The following is a 22,856-nucleotide window of genomic DNA, read 5'->3' as shown; positions in this document are numbered from 1 at the left end:
AGGCAGACATTTCACAGCCCACTGTTTTTTGTGGTGTCCAATCTTGTCTGCAGAGTCACAAAGAAATATTTGAGGACTGGAAACGGTCAGCCGGCAGACAGAAAACAGCTGACTGCATCATTGTTATAAAACATAAGAACTGGGGCGTAGTAAATCACGAGAGATGAGTAAGAGTATGAAATACAATATATATATCTAATATTTTTTGAAGAAATAATAACAAAACAGCTCACCGTGTTACATGAAATAAAAGATCTAGAAAAGGAAAAGAAAGAACTTGGTGGAACATCTCATAACTAAACACTTAGTTAAGAATAAGAATTATATTTCTCAGCAGAAAACTTTTTATCATTTTATACTTCTTCTTTTGGCTGCTCCATTTAAGGGTTGCCACAGTGGACCATCTGTCTCCACCTCATCCCATCCTTTGCATATTCTTCTGTCACACTTTTGCATGTCCACATTCTCCACCACCCTTGGGGGCGTCTCCCATTTTGACCTCAGGACTTCCAGGTCATATTCGGCACAGATGTTTCTGTACACTATGCCGGCCACTTGGTTATGGTGTTCCATGTATGCCCTGCCTGCTAGCATCTTACACCCTGCTGTCATGTGCTGGATTGTCTCTGGAGCATCTTTACACAGCCTGCACCTGGGGTCTTGCCTGGTGTGATAGACCCCAGCCTCAATGGATCTTGTGCTCAGAGCTTGTTCTTGTGCTGCCATGATTAGTGCCTCTGTGCAGCCTTTCAGTCCAGCTTTGTCCAGCCACTGGTAGGATTTCTGGATATCAGCCACCTCCTCTATCTGCTGGTGGTACATACCGTGCAGGGGCCTGTCCTTCCTGGTTTCTGCTGCCTGAGGTATTCACTGAGCACACTGAGTGGATGTTCATTGTCTCATCCTGGACTGCGGTGCTGACACTCACCAATCCCGGCCACCTTCCCCAGACCTAGCATACAGTCTCAGGATGCTGGACTTGGGGTGAAACCCTCCATGCATGGTAGGGAGCCTCCTCACCTTGATGTCAGTGGCCTTAATCTCTTCCTTTGGTCAGCCTATTATCCCAGCAAGGGTACCTGATCACGGGCAGGGCGTAGGTCTTGATAGCCCGGATCTTGTTGTCACCGTTCAGTTGACCCCTCAGGACCCTCCTGTCCGTCTGCAGGTGCTTGGTGTTGCAGCTTTCCTAGCGCTATCTTCATGGTTCCCATTTGCCCTAGGTACCTGTAGCTATCCTCGATATCTGCAATGTTGCCTTCTGCTAATTCGATCGCCTCAGTTCTGACTGCCTTCCCTCTCTTTGTTACCATCCGACTTTACTCTTCCAATCCGAATGTCATTGCTGCATTTTATGGTGGTGTGGATCAGTGAATCGATGTCTTTTTCACTCTTGGCATACAGCGCAATGTATGCTACTTAGCTACACCCAATAAAACCAGTCAAGCAACTGGGAGACAGACTCAGTGATTGAGAAAAGAAACATTGATGACCGTAACTAAAACAGATGTTTGTTTACATTGCTCAAAAAATGAAGGGAAAACTTATAGTCACGGTGTAACAGAGAGTCAGTTCGACTTCAAGGGTATCAGTCTGTTCAGTGTGGAAGCAAAAACCACTGTGAATCCATTTCAGCTACTTTGGTACAAACATCAATAGGACAAAATGACAACAGGTGCACTGGTGAAGCAACAGCAAGACCACTCCCCAAAAGAGAATAAATTTGCAGGTGGTGAACACACACCATTGCTCTCTCTTATGATCTGTCCTGATGGACTTTTCTCTAGTTTTGCTTTTTGCTAGTGCTGGTAGGATGAGACCGGACCTACAGCCCATTCAGGCTGCACAAGTAGCACAGCTCCTCCAGGATGGCACATCCACACAAAGTTTGCACCAGATGGGCGACCTGTCCAGGGTCCTGCCTCTCAACCTGAGACAGCTGGGATAGGGTCCAGCCCACTCATGACCCTGAACTGGACAAGCAGAAGGATGGATGGATGCCAGATCACATCATTTCAATACCTAATTTATCCTTTAACAGTTTTACCTCAAAGAGTATATTTACTCCCCTCACCTCAGTCTCTAAGCGTATATTTAGTCTTACACTTCCTACATATATTGTTGTTTTTCTGCCCTGAATGGAACTGGAGCCTCGTCGTCTCGTCTCTCTACTGTACTGTATACAGCAGAGATGACAATAAAGTTTACTTTGCTTTCCTGATGAGATCTGCTCATTGTGAATGAATGTTAAGTTATGGTTGTTATGGTTAAAAACCTTAGTTAAGGTTAAGAAAAGAGTGAAATGAAGCATAAGATACAGTCTTATGCTATAATCTATAGGCTTAATTGTAAAAAATTGTAGCATAAATTTTCAGATTCTAAGAATTCTTCAGTAATCCAAGTTTTAATTATAAATATGAATACAAAGTAGGCAGCACGGTGGTTAGCACTGTTGCCGCACAGCAAGAAGGTCCTGAGTTCAATTCCACCATCAGGTCTTTCTGTGTGGAGTTTGCATGTTCTCCCCGTGTTTGTGTGGGTTCTCTCCGGGTACTCCGGCTTCCTCCCACCGTCCAAACACATGCAGCTTGTGGGGATAGGTTAATTGGATAATCCAAATTGTCACTAAGTGGAATGTGCGAGTGAATGTGAGTGCGAATGGTTGTCTGTCCCTGTGTGTTGGCCCTGCGACAGACTTGTGACCTGTCCAGGGTGTACCCCGCCTCTCGCCCTATGACAGCTGGGATAGGCTCCAGCGCCCCCCACAACCCTGAAAAGGAGAAGCGGAAGCAAATGGATGGATGGATGGAATATAAAGTATCAAATGTAAAGTAAAGAAAAGTTTGGGAAGCAAAGGAAACTGAGTGCCAGGACTTCAGAGAAGCATCATTAAAATCATATTTGGGCCTTACAAAAAATTCCTTGATGCTGCCAAGGATGGTGAGATGAGAGCAGTTTTCCCTGTTGTCCTCTGCAGTCTGTTTTCTACTACGGCACATCTGCAGCTTTCGTTACAATTTTATACGCCGGTAATCCAGGACAATTCTAAAACTGAAGCAGTTTGGATTTAGGACCTTAACAATCACTATACAATGCTTCATCAGCCAGTGTTATGCTGGTGTAAACACTATTTGTGATGATTCAGCACTCAAACAAACAGTGATGTGGTCCTGGTAGAAACTGTGTGCCAGTGAAATAAAATCTGGATACCTGAGCTCAGGTGTGGTGCAGCAATCCACAGCCACACATTCAGAGCAAATAATGCAAAGGCGACCCTGAGGCACCACTGCCAACCACAAACCTGCTGGTTTCTGGTTTCACCAGCGCCAAACCTCAAACCTTATTTCCTCCCCTCTTCCAACTTAGCGCGGCCTCAGATGAACCCAAACTTCAAAATAGTTTTTCTTAGAAACACATTTTAGTACTCTTCTTTTAAATCTCTTTAGAACAAGTGCATCCTTTCCAGATAAGGACTAAAGTCTTTCTGTTTACTCACACAGGGAGAACTAAGCCCAAAGGAAAAAAGGTGGATGGGGAATCGAGAAAACAAAAGAGGAGAGGAAGAGGACGACGGTCTGGCACATTATACACACTAAGCCTTTTTTGATTGGTGCTCTAAGTGATGAAAACTGAGGGATTAACACCTAAGCCCCTAAACCAGGGAGTAAGTTCAGGAAGACACTACAGAGAAATAGTGGAGTAGGTGTGTGTGTGTGTGTGTGTGTGTGTGTGTGTGTGTGTGTGTGTGTGTTGAAGTGGGGGGGGGGGGGGTGAGAGGACAGGAAAGTGTGTGATGACAGAGAAAGAAGGCGAGGGACGAGGATGAAGGTTCCCACCAACTACGTTTGCTACGTTTGCTTTTTTGTCTCCAACTTGACGTCTTGGTTGTATCGATAGTTGTTTTTTCGATGACGTCGTTCAAACAGGAAGGTTTTATTTTTCTAGACCATCAACTACCACGGACAGATTTGTATCTTTTTATTGTTTGTATATCCAGATAGCTAATTAATTTAACGTTAGTTTCATAAAGTGGTTAAAACACTGACTAACGTTACTTTTTAACACACCAATAAATGAGAAAAGACTCTGAGGATCAGACGGGTGTATTTGGTACATCCAGAAGTTCAAACTACTCAGTAATGTTATGGTTTTATTTTCACTTTTTGTGTTTTTAGTGTCTACTCTTTCCCACCATCTCCTGTCTCCGGTTGTGCTGAGATCCAGAAGTGGACAATGGATTGCTGCTGCCAGAGTTGTGGTATTTGCCAGTTCTGCGATGACTAGCCGGTCAGTCAGCCGATCCGTCGCCTCCTGTAGGCTCCAGCAGTCAGCCAGTACTCTCAGAGGGCAAGTCTGTGTATTTTGAGGGTTTGAATCACACCTACAGTATTTTGCTCTTGATCTCTTATTACATATAATCTTGTTATGTTCCCTCCAATGTAATGAGACCCATCTGAATTTGTGCATTTATGCTGAATGCTGACTTCTGTAATACTAACACAATGCAGAGCAGCTACTAAGTTTTCCTACCACGAGATCAATTCTCACAGTGTAAGACTTTGGATACTCGTCTGAAAAACAAGGCGACATATCAGAGATGCTTGAATCTCTTGTAATACTGTGCACCTCAAAGCAGATTACATGCAAGCTGGAGAGTAAATAATTTTGCATTCATTCAGTTGATGTTTGGCTTTGAAAAATAGTTTTTACTCTATAAAAAAACCTTTCCACAAAGCTGGGAAATCTTATTCCCTCATATTTGTCTCTGATCAAGCAAAACAGAGCCAGTGTTCTGATAAGCCAAGTATTAATTCAACCAGCATTGGCTTATGAATTTATTCCCTGATACACTTGAGCAGAGTAACTCTAATCATAGTATACACAACTGCTGATATTTACCCACAATAATATCTTCCTCTGTAGCATCAGTGCACCGTGTAGACCTTATTCTTCACAGCAATACTTAAAGAAGTTTCACCATAATAACAAAATATGATTAATCTGTCTTCAGTCCCACAGACCCGAGCTACTGGGTATTATTGAACTGATAGCTCTGACTTTGATTTTTTGCTCATGTTACATTCTTGGATTATGGTTTCTGTGTCACACCATTTCTATGCCTCGTGTTCCCATGTTCCACGTTTTGGTGTTGAGTCTGCGTCACAGTGTTAGTCTCAGTTTCCTGTTTTACTTTGGTAATCCTTGTCCCATGTTTCTGGGTTCAGTGTTGCTTCCCTGTGTCACGTCATGCCTGCATTGTCCCAGCTGTGTCTCCCTCGTGGCTCGCATTCCCTAATTATGCCCGTATGTATTTAAGCCCTGTGTTTTTCCCTGTCACGTCCTCCGCGTTAGCCGTGTCATCAGGTTATGACCTGCCACGCCATGTATTCCCAGTTTAGGTCTTGATGCATTCTCAATCCTCCAGGAAAGTAAATCTCCAAAAGTTGATTCTGTTCATCTGGACGTAGCGTTTTGTGGGAGAAACGTTTCGTCACTCATCCAGGTGACGTCTTCAGTCTCAGCTGACTGCAGGTTTCAATCTGCAAACGATTGGGAGGTCAGTTCCTTAATCTTAGTTATGCAAATTCTCAATCTTTAATCTCCCAGCCCATTGTTCCTTCAGTGGGCTGGTTTCAGCAAATGTCCTGTTTATAAGATTGAAACCTGCAGCTGAGACTGAACGAGTCACCTGGATGATGATGAAACGTTTCTCCCACAAAACGCTACGTCCAGATGAACAGAATCAACTTTTTGGAGATTCCCAGTTTAGGTTAACCCTCCAAGTTTGAGTTTTGTTATTGTTTTATAGTTCTCCCGTGTCTAAGTTTGTTTTGCCTGCAAATAAAGCCAACGCCTCAAGTTTAATATTCCGTCTTTGAGTCCTGCGTTTGGGTCCAACCACTGCCTGCCACACAGCTTACCGTGACATGGTGAGAGTTAAACCCTTACCTGGCCCACCGGTCTAATTATAGACTGATTTCTAACTTTTTTTATTTCAAAAATGATTAGTCAAGTAGTTAACTGGTCACTTGCAAAGGAATGGTCTACTTGAAGAACAAGAAACAGCACTAGTGAAGGTCATGAACGATCTTATGGCCCAACGATCGTTGGCTCACCTCTGTGCTTGTCCTGCTCAGTGCAGCGTTCATCACCACTGACCACAACGTTGTAATACAAAGATTAGAACAATGTTATTATTAAATTAACTGTCATGCAGTCGCCTAAAACATATCTTTGTGATAAATTCCGGTTTGTGGAGTTAAATGGGGATCCTTCCTCATAGAGCTGCAAATGGTTCCAATCGGGTTACAATGTCCTTTTTACATCCTTCTTTTAGGCTTAACTGGCCTTAGCCTCCCATGACACAGGCGGTTATTCTTAATCTGAATATGTCCTTCAGCATGCACATTCAACAAATATGCATCACTCCCCTCATTCATTGGAGGAGCATCACTGTTATCAGAACATGCAGTCTCAGAGTGAAATGCAGGCCCATACATTTATCAGTTCTAGCTGGACTCCTGTAGCTCATTATTATCAGGTCACTCTACAAGCTCCATGAAAGCCTTACAGTTTCTCCAGAGTGCTGCATGTACTGTTAGCTTCTCTCCACTGGCTCTGTGTAAAATTCAGAATGGACTTTAAATGCGTCTCCAAACAAACAAAATCTTGAATAATTAGGCCATGTCATATCTTAAAAACGTCATAGTATAGTGTTGTCCAAGCAGAGCACTTTGCTCTGAGACTGCAGGCTTACTGATGGCTCCTAGAGTTCAGGTATCAGGCTCTGCTACGAGCTTCCATCCTTTAGTTATGCTGCAATAGGCTGGTGGGAGGGCCCCTGTTCACTCCTCACTCATCTCTTTTCACTCCCTGTATCTATACACCATCATACTTCAATCATTAGCGATGATTAAACTCTGGCTGTCTCTCTCATAGTCTGTCGTTTGTCCTCTCTCATCTCTTCTCTTTCCTCTTACCCCCAACCGGTGACGGTGCAGGGCAGCTGCTCTCAAACCTGCTTCTGCTGGAGCTTTGTTCCTCTTAAAGGGAGTTTCTCCTTCCTACTGTCGCCAAGTGCTTACTTATAGGGCATCATGTGATTGTTGGGTCTTTACTTTTAGTTGTAAACTTTTCCCCATATCTTTGTGTCTCGAGTATTTCTTTGTTTTATTGGCTCTTACTGGATCATCTTTGTGCCTTTTGTTGTGTTTTGTTGTTGTCTCTTTAGTGGCACTAAATGAGTCTCAAACACACATTACCACACATATTAACTTTTCAAACCCCCACTTCCCAAGTAATTTTCCACTGGGAAAAAAAATTAAAACCCTGCAGCACAAACGTACGATGGTTCATGGATATCATAAAAATGTTGACACATGTAAGAAGCAGTGTGGCTTACTCTTATATATTAAAAATGTAGATCTTTATGGCCTGAGTGAAGAAGTCAGCACAAGAGCACAAACACGCAAAAACCTTCTGGTTTATTTTAGCGTGTCGTATTCCTGCCATACACAGTTTTCTGCTTAGCCTGGATAATCCACTTCAGTCATGGAGACTGAAGTCTTACATTTCTCATGAATAATTACTAATAGATCTAAGATTTGCATGGTTGCTGACATCAACCTTCCAGAGTTTGTGATTTTGAGGGACTGTGATGTGATGCTGTGACAGTGAAGAGGAGCACCTGTGGTAACTTGCTTTAATTAACAGCACCATTACATGTAAGAAGTAGCATGCATTTAATGCAGTGTGTAGCTTGAACAAGTGGGAGCCAGTTACTACCAGCATCAGTAAGAGGCGGTGAGAGCACAGGAGTGGAGTACGCACACACGTTCTCTCGGTGTGGCGTGATAGGAGCCCCATAAAACAGTAAGTCATCCACTGTGTTTTTCCAGCAGGCCAGACTCAGCCTCTTTGGCCCGATCATCTCAGTCTCTGTCCTGAGGGAGTTTCTGCTGAATGAACTCTTCATCTAAATATGGAGCTGAGACAGGAATCCAGAATGAGCTGGCTTTGGGCCACAGTAGAAATGTAGTAAACTGTGTCCCGCTGTGCCCTGTCAGCGGCCTTTTACAGGGATTGTCCCTCCATCTGGCTTGGCTAAAACAGATTTCCCCGTGGCTGATGGGAAGAAAATAGGCTCAGGGATCTTTCTTTTTTATGGAGTGTAGGACAGGTAAGGGCATCCAGACACATACAACAGCCTGTCCAACACTGATGTCATACTTACAGATAAGTACAAGGAGACTGCTGATTGCTCCTTTTTGCTTTCTGCTCTTCACTGTCAGAAATTCAACTTGGATTTCATGTTTGTGTGTCATCTGCTCCTACTTTCTTTTTTACACATTGTATTTTTCTGTATCTTCCTCTGAAGGTTCGTTATTTCGTGTCTAACGTGAGGATTTTAAATTAATCGGCTGCTTTCCTGTTCCTCTGTGGCTGACCGCAGAACGCATGGCTATCTTTTCCCTTCAGGTACCAGCCCAGGGACACTTGGCAGCCTCAGGACTTTGAGACTTTAGGAAGTCAAGAGCTTTTTTTGGGTTCATTTTCTGCATCTGTAAGTTCAGTAATCATTTAAAAAGAATTTACCTAAATTCTCTCAGGTCTGGCCTATATACCAACTAAGGAACACACACACACACACCATCACTCCCCTTCTGCCCACATTGTCTCCTCTAATGCCTCTAATGTAACAAAGGTAGCTACCACCATCTACCCAACACAGACAGCTTCCTAATTATTCTGGCAGCTGCAAGCACTAGCACACACAACCCACACTTAATGACCCCACCAGGGACCGCTGAACCTTATAATGGGGTATGTAATTACCCTGAATGGAGCTTAAATAAGCTTTGAGGTTAAATAAATACATTAAGTTTTAGCACATCTTGAAATGATCACATCTAGAGAGAAGAGACAGGACAGTTAAAGACAAGTGAGGTTGTGTGATATGTGTGGCATGTCAGAGTTGGTCTTTCTACACGGAAGCACTGCTGCAAATCCATCCATCCATCCATCCATCCATTCATTCATCCACCCATCCATCCATCCACCCATCCACCCACCCATCCATCCATCCATCCATCCATCCATCCACCCACCCATCCATCCATCCATCCATCCATCCATCCACCCATCCATCCATCCATCCATCACATACATCCATCCATCATCCATCCATCCATCCATCCATCACATCCATCCATCCATCCATCCATCCATCCACCCATCCATCCATCCATCCATCACATACATCCATCCATCATCCACCCACCCATCCATCACATCCATCCATCCATCATCCATCCATCCATCCATCCATCCATCCACCCATCCACCCACCCATCCACCCACCCATCCATCCACCCATCCATCCATCCATCCATCACATACATCCATCCATCATCCACCCACCCATCCATCACATCCATCCATCCATCATCCATCCATCCATCCATCCATCCATCCACCCATCCACCCACCCATCCACCCACCCATCCATCCACCCATCCACCCACCCATCCATCCACCCATCCATCCATCCATCCACTCACCCATCCATCCATCACATACATCCATCCATCATCCATCCATCCATCCATCCATCCATCCACCCATCCACCCACCCATCCATCCACCCATCCACCCATCCACCCACCCACCCATCCATCCACCCATCCATCCATCCATCCACTCACCCATCCATCCATCCATCCATCCATCCACCCATCTATCCACTCATCCATCCGTCCATCTATCCACCCGTCCGTCCATCCACCCGTCCGTCCGTCCATCCATTCATCCATCCACCCGTCCATCCGTCCATCCATTCATCCATCCATCCATCCATCCATCCATCCACCCGTCCATCCGTCCATCCGTCCGTCCATCCATCCATCCATCCATCCATCCATCCTTATTCAGGAGGAATCCAGGAGTCAGACGCCCAAACCGCCTCAGCTGTTAGGAGGAGGAGTGGCTCCTACTATGACTCCTTCGCAAATGGCAGAACTCTTCATCCTCTCTCTAAGGAAATGCATAAAATATCACCTGAGGGACCCAGTCATTTTATATAATCATAAAAAGAGTGCAATCCTTTGCATTATTTCACAACTTTAAAGTTGCCTGCATCACAGTTCAGTGGGTTCATGCACCTCTCCACCAAGCTTAGCCTTTTAATTTTGCATTCAGACGATTTTGCCTTCATGATGAATTTATAAGGGGCCAAAGGGTGAGTGAGTTAAACAGGACAATAAAACCCAACAGCATTTGGTGGGACTTTAACCTTGGAAACTGTCTAATGGGATAACGTCAATAAATAAGATCACTAAACACAAGGACATTGATGTGAGTTAGAAAAGTTTTCACAGCTAGCAAACAGGTGGGTAATGCTGTCTTTAAAAGGAACATTTGAGAGTAGAAGGTGCTTTCAAAAACACTTGTCAGTTTACTGGAGGAATTATTTGTCTCTTGTAACACCTAAAACAAGACGAGCTGCAGCCAGCAGTTCCTCACAGGAAGCTGACTCATCAGAAACAAGAGTGATTTGGCTACGAGCGCAAAGGATGAAGCCTAGCAAAAGTGCTGTTGAGAAACTCAGGGTAATCATAAACCAGAGTATTTGCATTGGGCAACTACAAATGGCAACCTCAGGATGGTGCTAGAGGTCAAATCACAGGTCCCCCAAGGTACGTGACATCCATCATCAAGGAAGTGTTTACAGACAGTACAGTCAACACTGAACAACATCATTTGTAGCTGGGCTATCACAGCTAACAACAGAGCACTTCTGCTTGTGTTTGCATGAGAAAACAATAGAAGAACACCTTTATGGACAATGAGAACATTGATAGCATCATGCAGGTCGTGGGTTTGTTAATGCAGGTGAACTAACTGCAAAACAAGCTGGACTGAGCTGAGACTCTCTGACAGGCTTAGTTTGAAGTAAAAGGTATTCACTGACACATAACCAATGTGTACACACATGCAAGGATGTGTCCTGGCTTTGTAAAGGGAGTGGTTGAACATTTCAACCCTACTACCACCACACACACAAACACACACAGATACACCCACAGGCTGTCTCTCGGGATCCATGTCTGACATTTACTCTAGACAATCAATAACTTACTCCAGCCTCCAATCAATAGTTCCAACCTTTACTCTCTCTGAACACCGCGTAGGTCTACCAGACGATTCAAACCTATTGTGTATGAATTTTTATGTTCAACAGCAAAATTTAGACCGTTTTAGACCTTTTGTAAAGTTACTTTAAGGATTTGGATTTAAGAGAAATTTATCAACTACAATAAAGTAAATAAAAAGCTGGTGAGAGCAGTCCACTTCCAGCTGAACCTAGGTAATGAATTTTCTGAGAGTGTGATGCCACTCTGGACTAAACACAAAATCAAACATTACAGAGACAATGAACGGCTTCTTTAGGGATAGAAAATGTGTCAAAATGTTTATTGCGATGCTGAATTTGGAGTGTTTCTCAGTAGAAATTAAAAGTGTGCATTAACAGAGGAGAGGAGAATCTCGCAGAAAAACGGTGGTTCTGGAAACAGTCATAAAAAGTTTAGAGCATCGTTTCGACTTTCAAACACAGAGAGGGAGAAGTTTACCTGACATGACACTCACTAAGCCACTCCTGCAAAATCTGTCTGCACTGTTAAAGAAAATATTCTGGAACCTTTTAACAAAAAGAGAAAAAAAATCACAACTGAGAAGACTTGCTGACATCCACCTGAGCCAAAGGAAACAGGCCTCCCAACTCCTCTCTTTCTCTCTGTGAGCCTCAGGCTGGCTTTGAGGAGCCCAGTGTTTGGAATGAGAAATCTGACTCCAGTGGAGACCCCGATGATGCTGCAGAGCCTGATTAAGACCAAGCAACTGGCCCAAGTGATCAGTGCTGTGGACTATACTAGCCAACTGGAGGAATGATGGACTCTAACTCCTCAACTCTGACTGTTGCCTCCAGAGGTCAACGGTAAGGTCTCCAGTATGATTGCCTGTCCATTTCGTTGAAGCAGACTGACCAGGAAAACAGCTCTGGTCACTTAAGCCAATATAAGATTTGTTGCAGGAATGTGCACACAGACCTCCTGAGTATAAGTTGTGTGGTTTTACCAAATATTTGCAGTAAAAAGCAATTAAATGGAATAAATTTGCAGAAACATGAACCTCCACAAATAATTACGCACGGGGGAAAGGAGATCTAGTTTTCTTGAAGAGCGTAGGTGTTCTTTGCGGGGTGTTGGTGGTGAAGAGGACAGACATCATGCCGGGAGGCAGCGTGTATTTGTTCAGGTATTAAATGATCCTCGTGTTCGATCCCTGTGCTGTTTAATAACAAACACTCCACGAGGGCATGTGGGCCAGGGCTCCAAACTCTCACAACAGTGAAAGAGTCAGAGATCCAGCCTGCTTCAGCTGGAACAGAGACGACTGGCTGCGATTGAGTCGGTGTGTCTCAGGTCTGATCTCATTGACCTGCGACTTCTCCCAAGGTCAAAAGTGACACACGAGTTACTAAATTATGTTTATAAACTGTCGGACAAATGTGTCACATTGAAAGACTGAACGAGTCGGGTCGCATCCAGACTGTGGCTCAGGAGGCAGATGTTGTTAGTAACTGTGGTTGTGATTAGGGATGGGTATCGTTTAGGTTTTATCCGATACCGGTGCCAAACCGGTACTTTTGAAACGGTGCCGGTGCTTAAACGGTGCTCAAACCGGTGCTTAAAGAATGGAGAACACAAACTTTGTCCAAAAACCTCTCATGTTCAGCTGTTTTTTTGTAAAAAGATAACAATGTTAGCCTTTTCTGCAGCTATGGGGCATATATGGTATCACTCTTGGCTGGAAGCAGCTTAAACAATGGAAAAAACACAAACTTTGTCCAAAAACCTCTCATGTTTAGCTGTTTTCCACTTTTTCTTTGGTCATCTTAGTCTTTTTGGCCAGGGTGAAGGGAGTATCTGCCATCAAACAAGAAGACAGCTGCATGTAGCTATGATGGTGTTTGCTAGTTCACCTTACATGCATTAATGTAATAACGTGGTTAGCCTACTCAACGTAAATTACACACGAACAACATTAAGCTACTCACTTTTGACCGCTTCGCCTTGGGCGTTTTTAATCTGTAGCTCTGCTCTAAAAGAACGTACGTACCTGGACCCGCCTACTATCCTCGGAAACGTAAAATGATTGGCTAGAATCTAAAGTGTATCACAGTTCAGGAAAAAAAAGCACCGAAATGTGCGCTGCTTTTCGGTCTGGTTACTACCGTTTATGTCAGAACTGCTGCCATCATGGCACCAGATACCGGTACCCATCCCTAGTTGTGATGGTGATTTTGGTCAAACGTAGTCACTAGTTAATGTTTCTCTATTGCACCTGCCCGCTGTGTTTTCTTGACCGGGAGCATCTATAAAGAATGTAAACAAGATTAAAAATGCTGTCGCAGCAAATTCACGCCACACTACCAGATCACTTTTGTACCAAAATATAAAAAAGGTGTCACATGTGCAACTGGTGTTGTTACAAGAGTGTCACAGTTTCATCCTCACATCACGAGTGTGAAGCTCTGTGTGTTTGCAGACCAGCCAGTTATTGTGACCGTGTGAACTGGTCCTCGAGACACCGCACCACAATGCACCAACTACACGTGTGTCCTTCAGGGGCTGAGTGAACTCCAGAGACATCTACTGTACAATCAGCTGCAGGTGTTGGGACACTGACTCATGTGCAGTGCTTTACGTTAACAGCACATGTAGCATAATTAAACTTCCGAGTGCAACTATGAAGCAGAAAATTGAAACATAACCATCATTAATCACTGCAGTTATAGCAGACTGAAAGCAGGGTGTTAGCTGACAAGTTGTTTCTTTATGCTTGTGTTTTTCAGTCATTAGATCAGTGGAGTAATGTGGCAGAAAGACAAACTCACAGTAAGGGACGTGCACAATTGTTCATCTAGATGATTCTGTACAGGTCTGTTAATTTCCCCATGAATGGCTGTGATCATGTCCTTGTCTCGGTTTGATGTGAATGCATGTTTGTCTGTTTGTTTTCACTTCTTTTTAAGCAGAGCAGGAATGCAGGCCAGTGGGAACGTGTCTTCGGTGCCACTGTAGTGGGATTTGTACGCCGACCACACAGAAACACAGATAACCACACGCAGAGGTCCAACAGCATACATGCAACCGAAACCTGCGTTAATGAACCTTGAAAAACAGAAGCGCACACACATGTGCTACAGTAACATGTAACCACCAGTGTGCACCATCTAATCAAACATCTGGAAGCTGTTAAAAACAACCTCTCCCTCTGTCTTCCTCTCTGACCCAGTTGTCGGCACGAGAGCCTGCGATGAAATGGCTCCTCTGGTTGGCGTGTCTGTCATCGTGAGAGGCTGAACCGCCTTGTCTTTCAGCACAGATGAAAGAGCGTTTATCAGACTTGTGGGTTTTAAACATGCCCTACATATTTATATTGAAGTGATTATGATAGACAGGCACGACAGGGCACATCCCCTTGGCTTTAGATTTAAGTTGGATGCAAACAGGCCGACGGAGAGCTGTCTGTCTCGATCAAGCAATTTAGAGGCACATTAGACGGGAGACCACCTCACAGCACGCCATTTATCTTGCCACTAACTACTATGTTCTGAAAACTGCTAAATGCAAGCAATTACACCCTGTGCACTACAATACACTGCTAACACGACTGTGATTACACGCGCCACCAGAGTGGAATACACCTACACACACGACGCACATAAATACGCTTACATGTCCTGAAGCAGGATGTTGCATCTCCACGGTAACAGGAAGCCGTCACCCTGCTTTAGATTGAACGATGTCGAGAGCCCGTATATACAGTAATGATATTGCACTAACACAGGAGTCAGCAACCTTTAACACCCAAAGAGCCATTTGGACCTGATTTCCACGCAAAAGAAAACACTGGGAGCCGCAAATACTTTTTGACATCTAAAACGAAGATAACACTGCATATATTGTTTTTTACCTTTATGCTTTTTGTGAACAACTAAGGTGTGCTGCTTATGACATCCATGAAGTGCTACAGAGAAAATTACATTTTATTTATATAATGAACACATTTGAACTCTTAAAGAAATATAACCAAAGGAAAGCTGAACTAAAATGATCCAGCAAACAAAAACTGTTGTGAGCCGCCTCCCTCATATCGCCTTTGTGCTTTTGGAGCCTTGACCTTGAATTGGAACAAAAGCTCCATGCTGCTAAAAAAGAAAAATAGATATTTGCAAAATTCTGCCTAAATATGTATTTTACCTGGTTAATGTGTGTGGCGGGGCGTGGTCTGCAGCGCCGCTGCAGGGGAGGCGGACGCACCTGAGCGGCACCCGCAATCACACCTCGCTGCCTTAACGTCTGTGCTCTCTCTGCTGTTGTGTTGGTGTGTGTCGGGCTGTGAGCTGAAAAGCTACAGCCGGCTGTATGCGTACAGCAACCGTGTGTAAAAAAGTGGTCAATAAAGATGCTGAAAAGCAGCGGGTCTGCCGTAGTATGTTTAAAATGGGACTTCTGCTCATGAACCTCTGCGCACAGCGTCTGCAGATCGGGGCTGTACGAAGTCACTTTCATCTTTACGCAGGACTGTAAACTGTCGTCTGTGAGGCGTGAGCGGTGTTTGTTTTAACATAGTTCACGGTGGAGCTGCCGACATAATGTGGATCCAAAGATCCATAACTGGCCTACCTGGGGTTGAAAGTCTTGATAAATGCACGCCGTTTCAGCGGGTACACCGGCTTCTGCGAGTGTGACGCTTATTTTGAGCGATGACAAAAATAATAAAATATAATTTTATTTTTATATTTCAAAATCACAATAATCTTCCAATTTAGAACTACAAGTTAAAAAAAGAACTAAACACAAATAAAATACACTTCAGCTAAATACTTCTCATTTATTTTCCCAAACCACCCGGAACCGCAGTATAAGGACAAAAGAGGCTCCGGAGCCGCAGGTTGCCGACCCCTGCACTAACACAACCTAACGGAAGATGTTAAAATATTCAGTCTTTTACATCCAGGACTGGCTGAAGTGAAGGAAATATTGTTAACTTAAGACACTTAAATTGTGTAATTTTGTTGCTAATATACACCAGTAAGTTGAAACTTGGAACTGATAAGGCCTCACACACGGTTCAGACAATGAACGCACATCCAAAGACAAACAGTTGTCACATGCCAGAGGTGGACACTAGAGACTGTTCTGCAGCCGGTCGTCAGACAGGAACCGTTATCACACATGTGTAAAGTATCATGATTGGACAGTAAACTCTGCATGAGACACGGGTAAAAGCATGGACTGTAAGTAAAAGATGGCCACAGCCACCTACTGGTCATTGAGTCTTTCAGCTTTAATGGCGATGCGGTCGCGTTGGGCTGTTGACTTTGATCACTTTTTCACTGTAGCCATTTCAAATGAAGAGGCGAACAGTAAGACCACATTTAAGGACGTATGGGTGATGTCACACTGTGGCCATGTTTCTCCAATCTTACACGTTTTCTGACCTGATAGATACTGATTGATGTGAGCTGCCTGCTCTGTGTTTCTCAGTTCCCCTCAGCGCTGGATTTATGAAGCCCGGGGGCTGATCCACAACCAAATTATGTGGGCGTGGGACAGCTGGACTGCACTCCTATCCATCTTTCTAACTCAAGGCAAAAAAACAGAGCGGGGAACTTCAGTTCTGTCAGCATCACAAATCACCCAAAGGGACAGTGTGAGTGTTCGTACAACATGCTGGGCTCTTAACTTGACATCTGAAGAGACGATCTTCCAGCTGTGATCTTTACATAACTGCCAGCAGACGATGGTGCTGAAAGGCTCGCTGCAATCATTTTCAGTAGACATCGTGTGCAATAATTCCCTTTGACTGATTTCTGTCTTTAAAACGAATCAAAAAGCAACAACAACAACAGGATGCAGCATCAGTTGTTTCAGCAGGTCCCTCAAAACAAAAGCAGGTCTTACATCCTTACATGACTTTATCTTCTTCTTCTACTTTGACCCCGTCCAGCTTTACTATTGTGCAGTATGTCATAATGAAATAAATCAGTCACGCTATTAAGCTTTTAGTATGGCATATATATAGCATTACTCCTCCTTAGTATTTATGAACACAGAGATTATTAGTAGCACTATTAGCAGTACATGGTTACACCACATACAGCAGTGACAGCTGTACGTGGTGTAACAGCAGCAGAACATATCAGCATAAATGACATACCAAGTACCAAGTAATGATATATAAATGGAGAAATAAACACTTGCTTACTACTAGGGGTGGGGAAAAAATGGATACTGTGTAGCATGGTGATATTTTGTTTGCTAATAATGTATCGATACAGGGACAGCAGAAATCGATACTTTGTTACAAAAAGGTTTTTGTGCTCTGACTTCAGAGCATGTTGATCCTTTTTCTGAGAAAGAATCCTGACATTCCTTCACTGTCCAAATGTGTTTAACTTTTTTTTGGCAGCAATAAACATGACAGTTTACTTATTTTAATTTAAGACATGTTTTATTTTAATTAAGTTTAAAACTTTTTTATTTAATGTAAAATTATATTTTGTTTTCATTTACTTTCAAATTCTTCAGTTGCTGAAGGGGCTGCATAGTTTTCACAAACTGCATAGTTCAGAATAGCTATAATTGAACCAGATGGTTGATTCAGTTAAGTTGGACTAGACTGTAATACAAACCGTTCAGTTTGTCAACAATAAAACTGAAATGAGAGAAAGACTGAGTGTGAGACTTTGATATTAGAGAAAATGAATATTGATAAAGTTTACCTTTATGTACAGAATCTGAATATCGCAAAATATTTTTAAAAATTGCAATAATATCGTATCGTGGGTTAAGTATTGTGATAATATCGTATCGTGGGATGTGTGGTGATTCCCACCTCTACTTACTACCTCGGCATTATGATAAAATCTGGTGCCCCCACACTGGAATCAAGCTGTGACATAATTGAAGTACTGTACTGTAACACGGGGTGGGACCACACAGCTTTACACACTCAAAGATCAGTGATGCTCCAACAGCATGTAACATGAAACTCAGGCACCCATTAGTGAAGCTAATTTGTTTAAAATTAGTTATGAAATTCAAACCTGATACATTGTATATTGAAATGATTAAAGTCAACAATTTACAAGCTACATGGTGACAATAACAGATCATGTTTTTTATTATTTAATCTGTCATCTTATTAATGATAAATTATGGATTTCATCCTTTTTACTGGTTGATTTGTTGATTTTAATTTTTACATTTTTCTCTTTTTAATGATTTCACTCACACCACATGTTTGATTTTTGATCATTTATTAATTTTCTTCTTTTTTCACTTAGTTGACCTGGTTTTATATAAGCTCTTGTGTCGTAACAATAACATGTTAAATAAATGGCTAACATTATTGATAATCATTTTAAATTATGCTGACTCGTCTTGCCTTGAGTGCTCTTGCAGGTAAATGGATGTATTTACTGTATTTGCAGCTGGATGGTGCTGTCTGTGTGAGTGTGTGCACATCAAGGTCGAAGAGGAGAGGGTGTGTGTGTGTGTGTGTGTGTGTGTGTGTGTGTGTGTGTGTGTCAGAGAGAGCGAGAAAGGCCAGCGTGGGCCTCACTGTTCAAACATCTTAAAGTTTGCCGACACGTCGTCTGCCTTGCAGGCCTGAGACAGCTCTGGCTCCAGAGTTTCACACACCTACATGCCACATTCTCAGACTGCCCCACAGTCATTTTGCAGACACACTTTATCTGAAAGACATGCACGCACACAGTATTTTAAATTATAGGACCATACTTCCATGAGACCAGCTGTCCAGATTCTGGACATCTTGCCTTGTGCAAAATGACCAATTCCTTGATTCTGCGTCGACATCTCTCACGTCCATCACCTGTGGGCTGCTCACTGTAAATGCCACTCTATACATCAGATATCACTCACAGGACGTACCACACTGAAAACCTGTTCACATCTTCTATTACTCACCAGAATAAACTTTTGTTTTCAGACAAATCTTTACTGATATGTAGTTGTCATGGGTCAGCATGAATTACACAAAGAGAGAGGTGCTACTGTCAGCCAAAGACCGGACGAGTGTTTGGAGGCAGTGAGAAGCAGAAGAGCAGAGGTGAGAGTAAGGACCATCAAGGGAAGCACGGATGGTGGATTCAAACTGTTCTACCATAGGAAGCTAAATGGAGTGGGAGTAATCCTGAAGGAAGAGTATGTGACTTTGACTCTCAACACTCCCACAGAAGCTTAACATTTATTAAAATGGGGCAACTTGGAGTCCAGTAAAAAGAGCTGATCTTTGAGTAGATGGCCTACTTTACTCCCAGAGGCATCCTTAACTGTTGTGGAGGTGTAGACTTTGTCTGACAGCATGATTAGTTTTGAATCTGGAAATTGAAGGCGTGCTGTGATGAGCGTCAGAGCGTATGACACCAAGTTGGATGTTAGATGTTAGAGCTACTCTATAGAAAAGTGGCACAGAGTGTCTGCAAAGGAGGTTTGCTTTGTTTGGGACAGACTCAAACAGACATGTAGGAGAAGGAAATCGAGCTCATGGATGGGTATGGTGTAAAGGAGAGAAATGCCAACGGTACTGGAATTTTTAAAAAGGATGGAAATGGCTGTTGAACACTTTAAGAAGAGGAATCGACAAAGCATAACATGTAAAATTAGAGGAAGGTGCACACAGAGAAGAATGCAACTGGATGGCATTGTGTGGGATGACTTTGAAAATCAAACTGAGGAAGTGAGAGAAGGTAAAGGACTAAAAGCTGAGAAAGAGCGTTGATGGAGAAACACAGGAGTTGTGTCTCTGTGAGTGCCAAGAGAGGAACTGTGGTCCTGCACGAGGAAGTGGCAGAGAAGCATGTGAGGCTGGGATGGTAGGAGTGACAGATGGTTTCAGAGTGGGTGTGGGATTACATGAGGGATCAGCTCGGAGTCCCGTTTTGTTTGCAGTGGTGATGGACGGGACAAACGAGGTCAGGCAGGAGTCTCTGTGACGAGCTGTGATGTTTGCAGATGACACTGTGATCTATAGTGAAAGTAGGGACCAGGCTACAGAGAGTCTGGAGAGGTGGAGGCATGCTTTGGAGAAAAGAGGAAAGTCAACAGAGGCCGACAGATCGTGAGAATGAAGTATAAGAGTGAGGAGTAGTGGCAATGAGTTTGAGCACAGAGAATCAACAGCACACAGCATAGGACAGGTGGGTGGAGAGGAGAGTGCAGGCAGGGTGGATAGAGATGAGTGTCAGAGATGGTTTGTAACAGAAGGAGATGTGAAGCTGACGTGATATTATGTTGTTTGCTTTACTTGCTGCTTTGTTGAAATATTTCGGTGATGTGGGACTGGGTCTGTAACCGCTCAATTTGCAAAGACAAAAAATCCGTTCATGATAATTCATCATCATAACTTCATGATAATATGAAGTTTAACTGTGATGAACTGCAAAAAATTGCAAACCTATTGCCGAATATGTCACAGTCCTGGGTCGGTGACCCGGTGTTTTTGGTTTTGTACTTTTACTTTGGATTTCATTTTGAAGTATGACTGTTTGTTTTGGGTTCTGTCCTAGTATTTCAGCTTCCTAGTTTTGTCAGTACTTCCTGAGTTCTTGTTTTTAGGTTTTGTTATTTGGTTCCACAGTGTTCATCCTCTTCTCTGTGTTATTCTGTCTGCTCATGAGTCTGCGTCTGGTAAGTTCTGTCTCGTCTGGATCGCTCTGTCTGTCGTGTACTTCCTGTTTTACGTTGTAGGTCTGTGCCTTATGTCTGTGCGTTCAGCTCTGTGCTCTCCCTGTCTCGTCATCAGCGTCAGCCGTGTCTCCCAGCTGTTTCCTCTTAGCTCTGTTCACCTCCTGTATTTAGTGTCTGCGTCTTCCCCTGCTCGTTGTCGCGTCGTGCCCTCTCTTTCACTGCGTGTTCGGTTTGCCAGCCTGCCTACCTGTTTCGTTTGTTCCGTATTCCCAGTTTAGTTAGTTTTTCCGTTCAGTTTATCCCAGAAATAAAGTTTTCTGAATTACTTCTGCCTCTGTGAGTCCTGCATTTCGAGTCCTCTTTTCCTGCCTGCACAGCCACGACAGAATACATCCACACTAACTCACATTAAACAGAAATTCACACTAATCACTTAAATCCAGTCGAGCCAGACGCTCACAGATGTAGAATAAAAAAGAAATTCCTCCACAAACTGTAACAGGATGATGATTCAAAACAAAATGACATACGCTGCTTGTCGAACTTGAACCAGCTGACAAACACTTGCTTTTCCAAAGAGATGTTTTTATGAATTAGCACTATGAACCTTCACCAGTCTGTATATCAGTGACATTCAGTGCAATTACTGAGGAATCACTTTTATTTGCTAATCATAAGGTTGCATTTCTACTCTAGTGTGAATGAAACGTCACATCATTTTGTTGATAGTCGAATTTCTTCAGCTGGCTGCACTTTGGTAATTCCTCTTAGAACAGTGTTTGAATGCTTTACTTTCACTAAAGAAAAGCTCTCAGTTGTTATTGTGTATCTTACAATATTAGGCGCCTCGAGGCGACTGTTGTTGTGATTTGGCTCTATAAAAATTGAATTGAATGAAAGGTTCTGAGGAGCTGAGCAGAGAGAAGCCCCGACCCTCTGACAAACAAACAGCAGTGGCCTGCTCTGCACTGCTGGACGTATGAATGCAGTCTTTAAAATGAGAGCTGACGACACATTCTCCGATTGTTTGGGAAGCTATTCTGCTCTTTATAACCTCTTTATGCATTTGCAAAGTTCAAAAAACAGAAAACCTTGAAGCCCTCTTGTTGCTTCTTTGTCCAGCCCTGACAAAAATAAAGACTTGTGTGGGACCGGGCTCCAACCCAGCCACAGACCCACAGGTTCGCCTGACTCCACAAGGTTGTTTGTTTAGAGGAAAGTCAAAAGGCTATAATAATGTGTTTGGATTGTTAAGGCCCACGCTGCAGCATCTTCTCCTCGGACCACCATCATTGACGTCACAGCTCGGCTCCCAGAAGGGGAGAAATGCTCAACTGCAAAACCAAAAACAAGCAGCAGCAGAGCAAATGACCACGAAGGAAGCTTTGTGCAGAAGTGAAGCGGATGGTGAGCAGAGTTTGGCTGTAGATCGCTCAGAAAGCAGTCGTGTGAACCGTGTAAAACGAACCCTTTCACATGTATATTCACACGCTATCTTCTCTTCACTGACCTTTGCATGTTTTGCCATCAGGCTGGAGGGTGAATCCCACAGGGCAGCTGCAGCGCACCCCCGTAGCTGTGTCTTTACACGTCCTGTCGCAGCCGCCGTTGTTGACGGCACAGGTCTCTGCAGACGGCAGGGCAGAGATGGAAGAAAGGAAAGAGGGCTTATTACCACGTGAGCCCTACCTTTGGAAACGTGAAAAAGCTATTTCTGACACAGGTTGAGACAAAGCTGCATGCGGTAGAAGAATACAGTGTGAAACGACAGCACAGTAAACTGTATCCTCGTCGCATGTAGCTTCGTCAACACAGATGAATTCTATGACAACTGCAGGTTTTATGAATGGAAGAGTTTTATATGTTCATTTACAACACACATCGAGATTTATTAGAAACAATGTATCAACACAACAAGACAAACTCCAGTGAGGAGGGTGAAGAACTCTGAGATTGGTCCTGTTTCCAAAAGTGACAAGAAAACACAAGGGTCAGTAGATGAAAAATAAAGTTAGTGGATTGAGTGCTGTAAGTCTAGAAGACATTCATCAGAGCTCAAGTGTATATTTT

General features: G+C 43.4%; 1 protein-coding gene across 6 annotated transcripts in view; it reads right to left on the bottom strand.

The window, feature by feature from the left end:
• scube1 (signal peptide, CUB domain, EGF-like 1) overlaps positions 1-22,856 on the bottom strand; it is a 124,426-nt gene that overhangs the window by 19,939 nt on the left and 81,631 nt on the right. For all 6 annotated transcript variants that reach the window (XM_085138953.1, XM_085138952.1, XM_085138954.1 and 3 more), the window contains one exon: positions 22,297-22,413. In XM_085138953.1, coding sequence (XP_084995079.1) covers positions 22,297-22,413 — 117 coding nt within the window. The remainder of the gene's footprint in view (positions 1-22,296; positions 22,414-22,856) is intronic.

The sequence above is a fragment of the Neolamprologus multifasciatus genome, chromosome 17 (genome assembly GCF_963576455.1).
Source record: "Neolamprologus multifasciatus chromosome 17, fNeoMul1.2, whole genome shotgun sequence".
Lineage (NCBI taxonomy): Eukaryota > Metazoa > Chordata > Actinopteri > Cichliformes > Cichlidae > Neolamprologus > Neolamprologus multifasciatus.
Note: the sequence above shows the minus strand (reverse complement) of the source record. Positions and strands in the feature narration are given on the sequence as shown.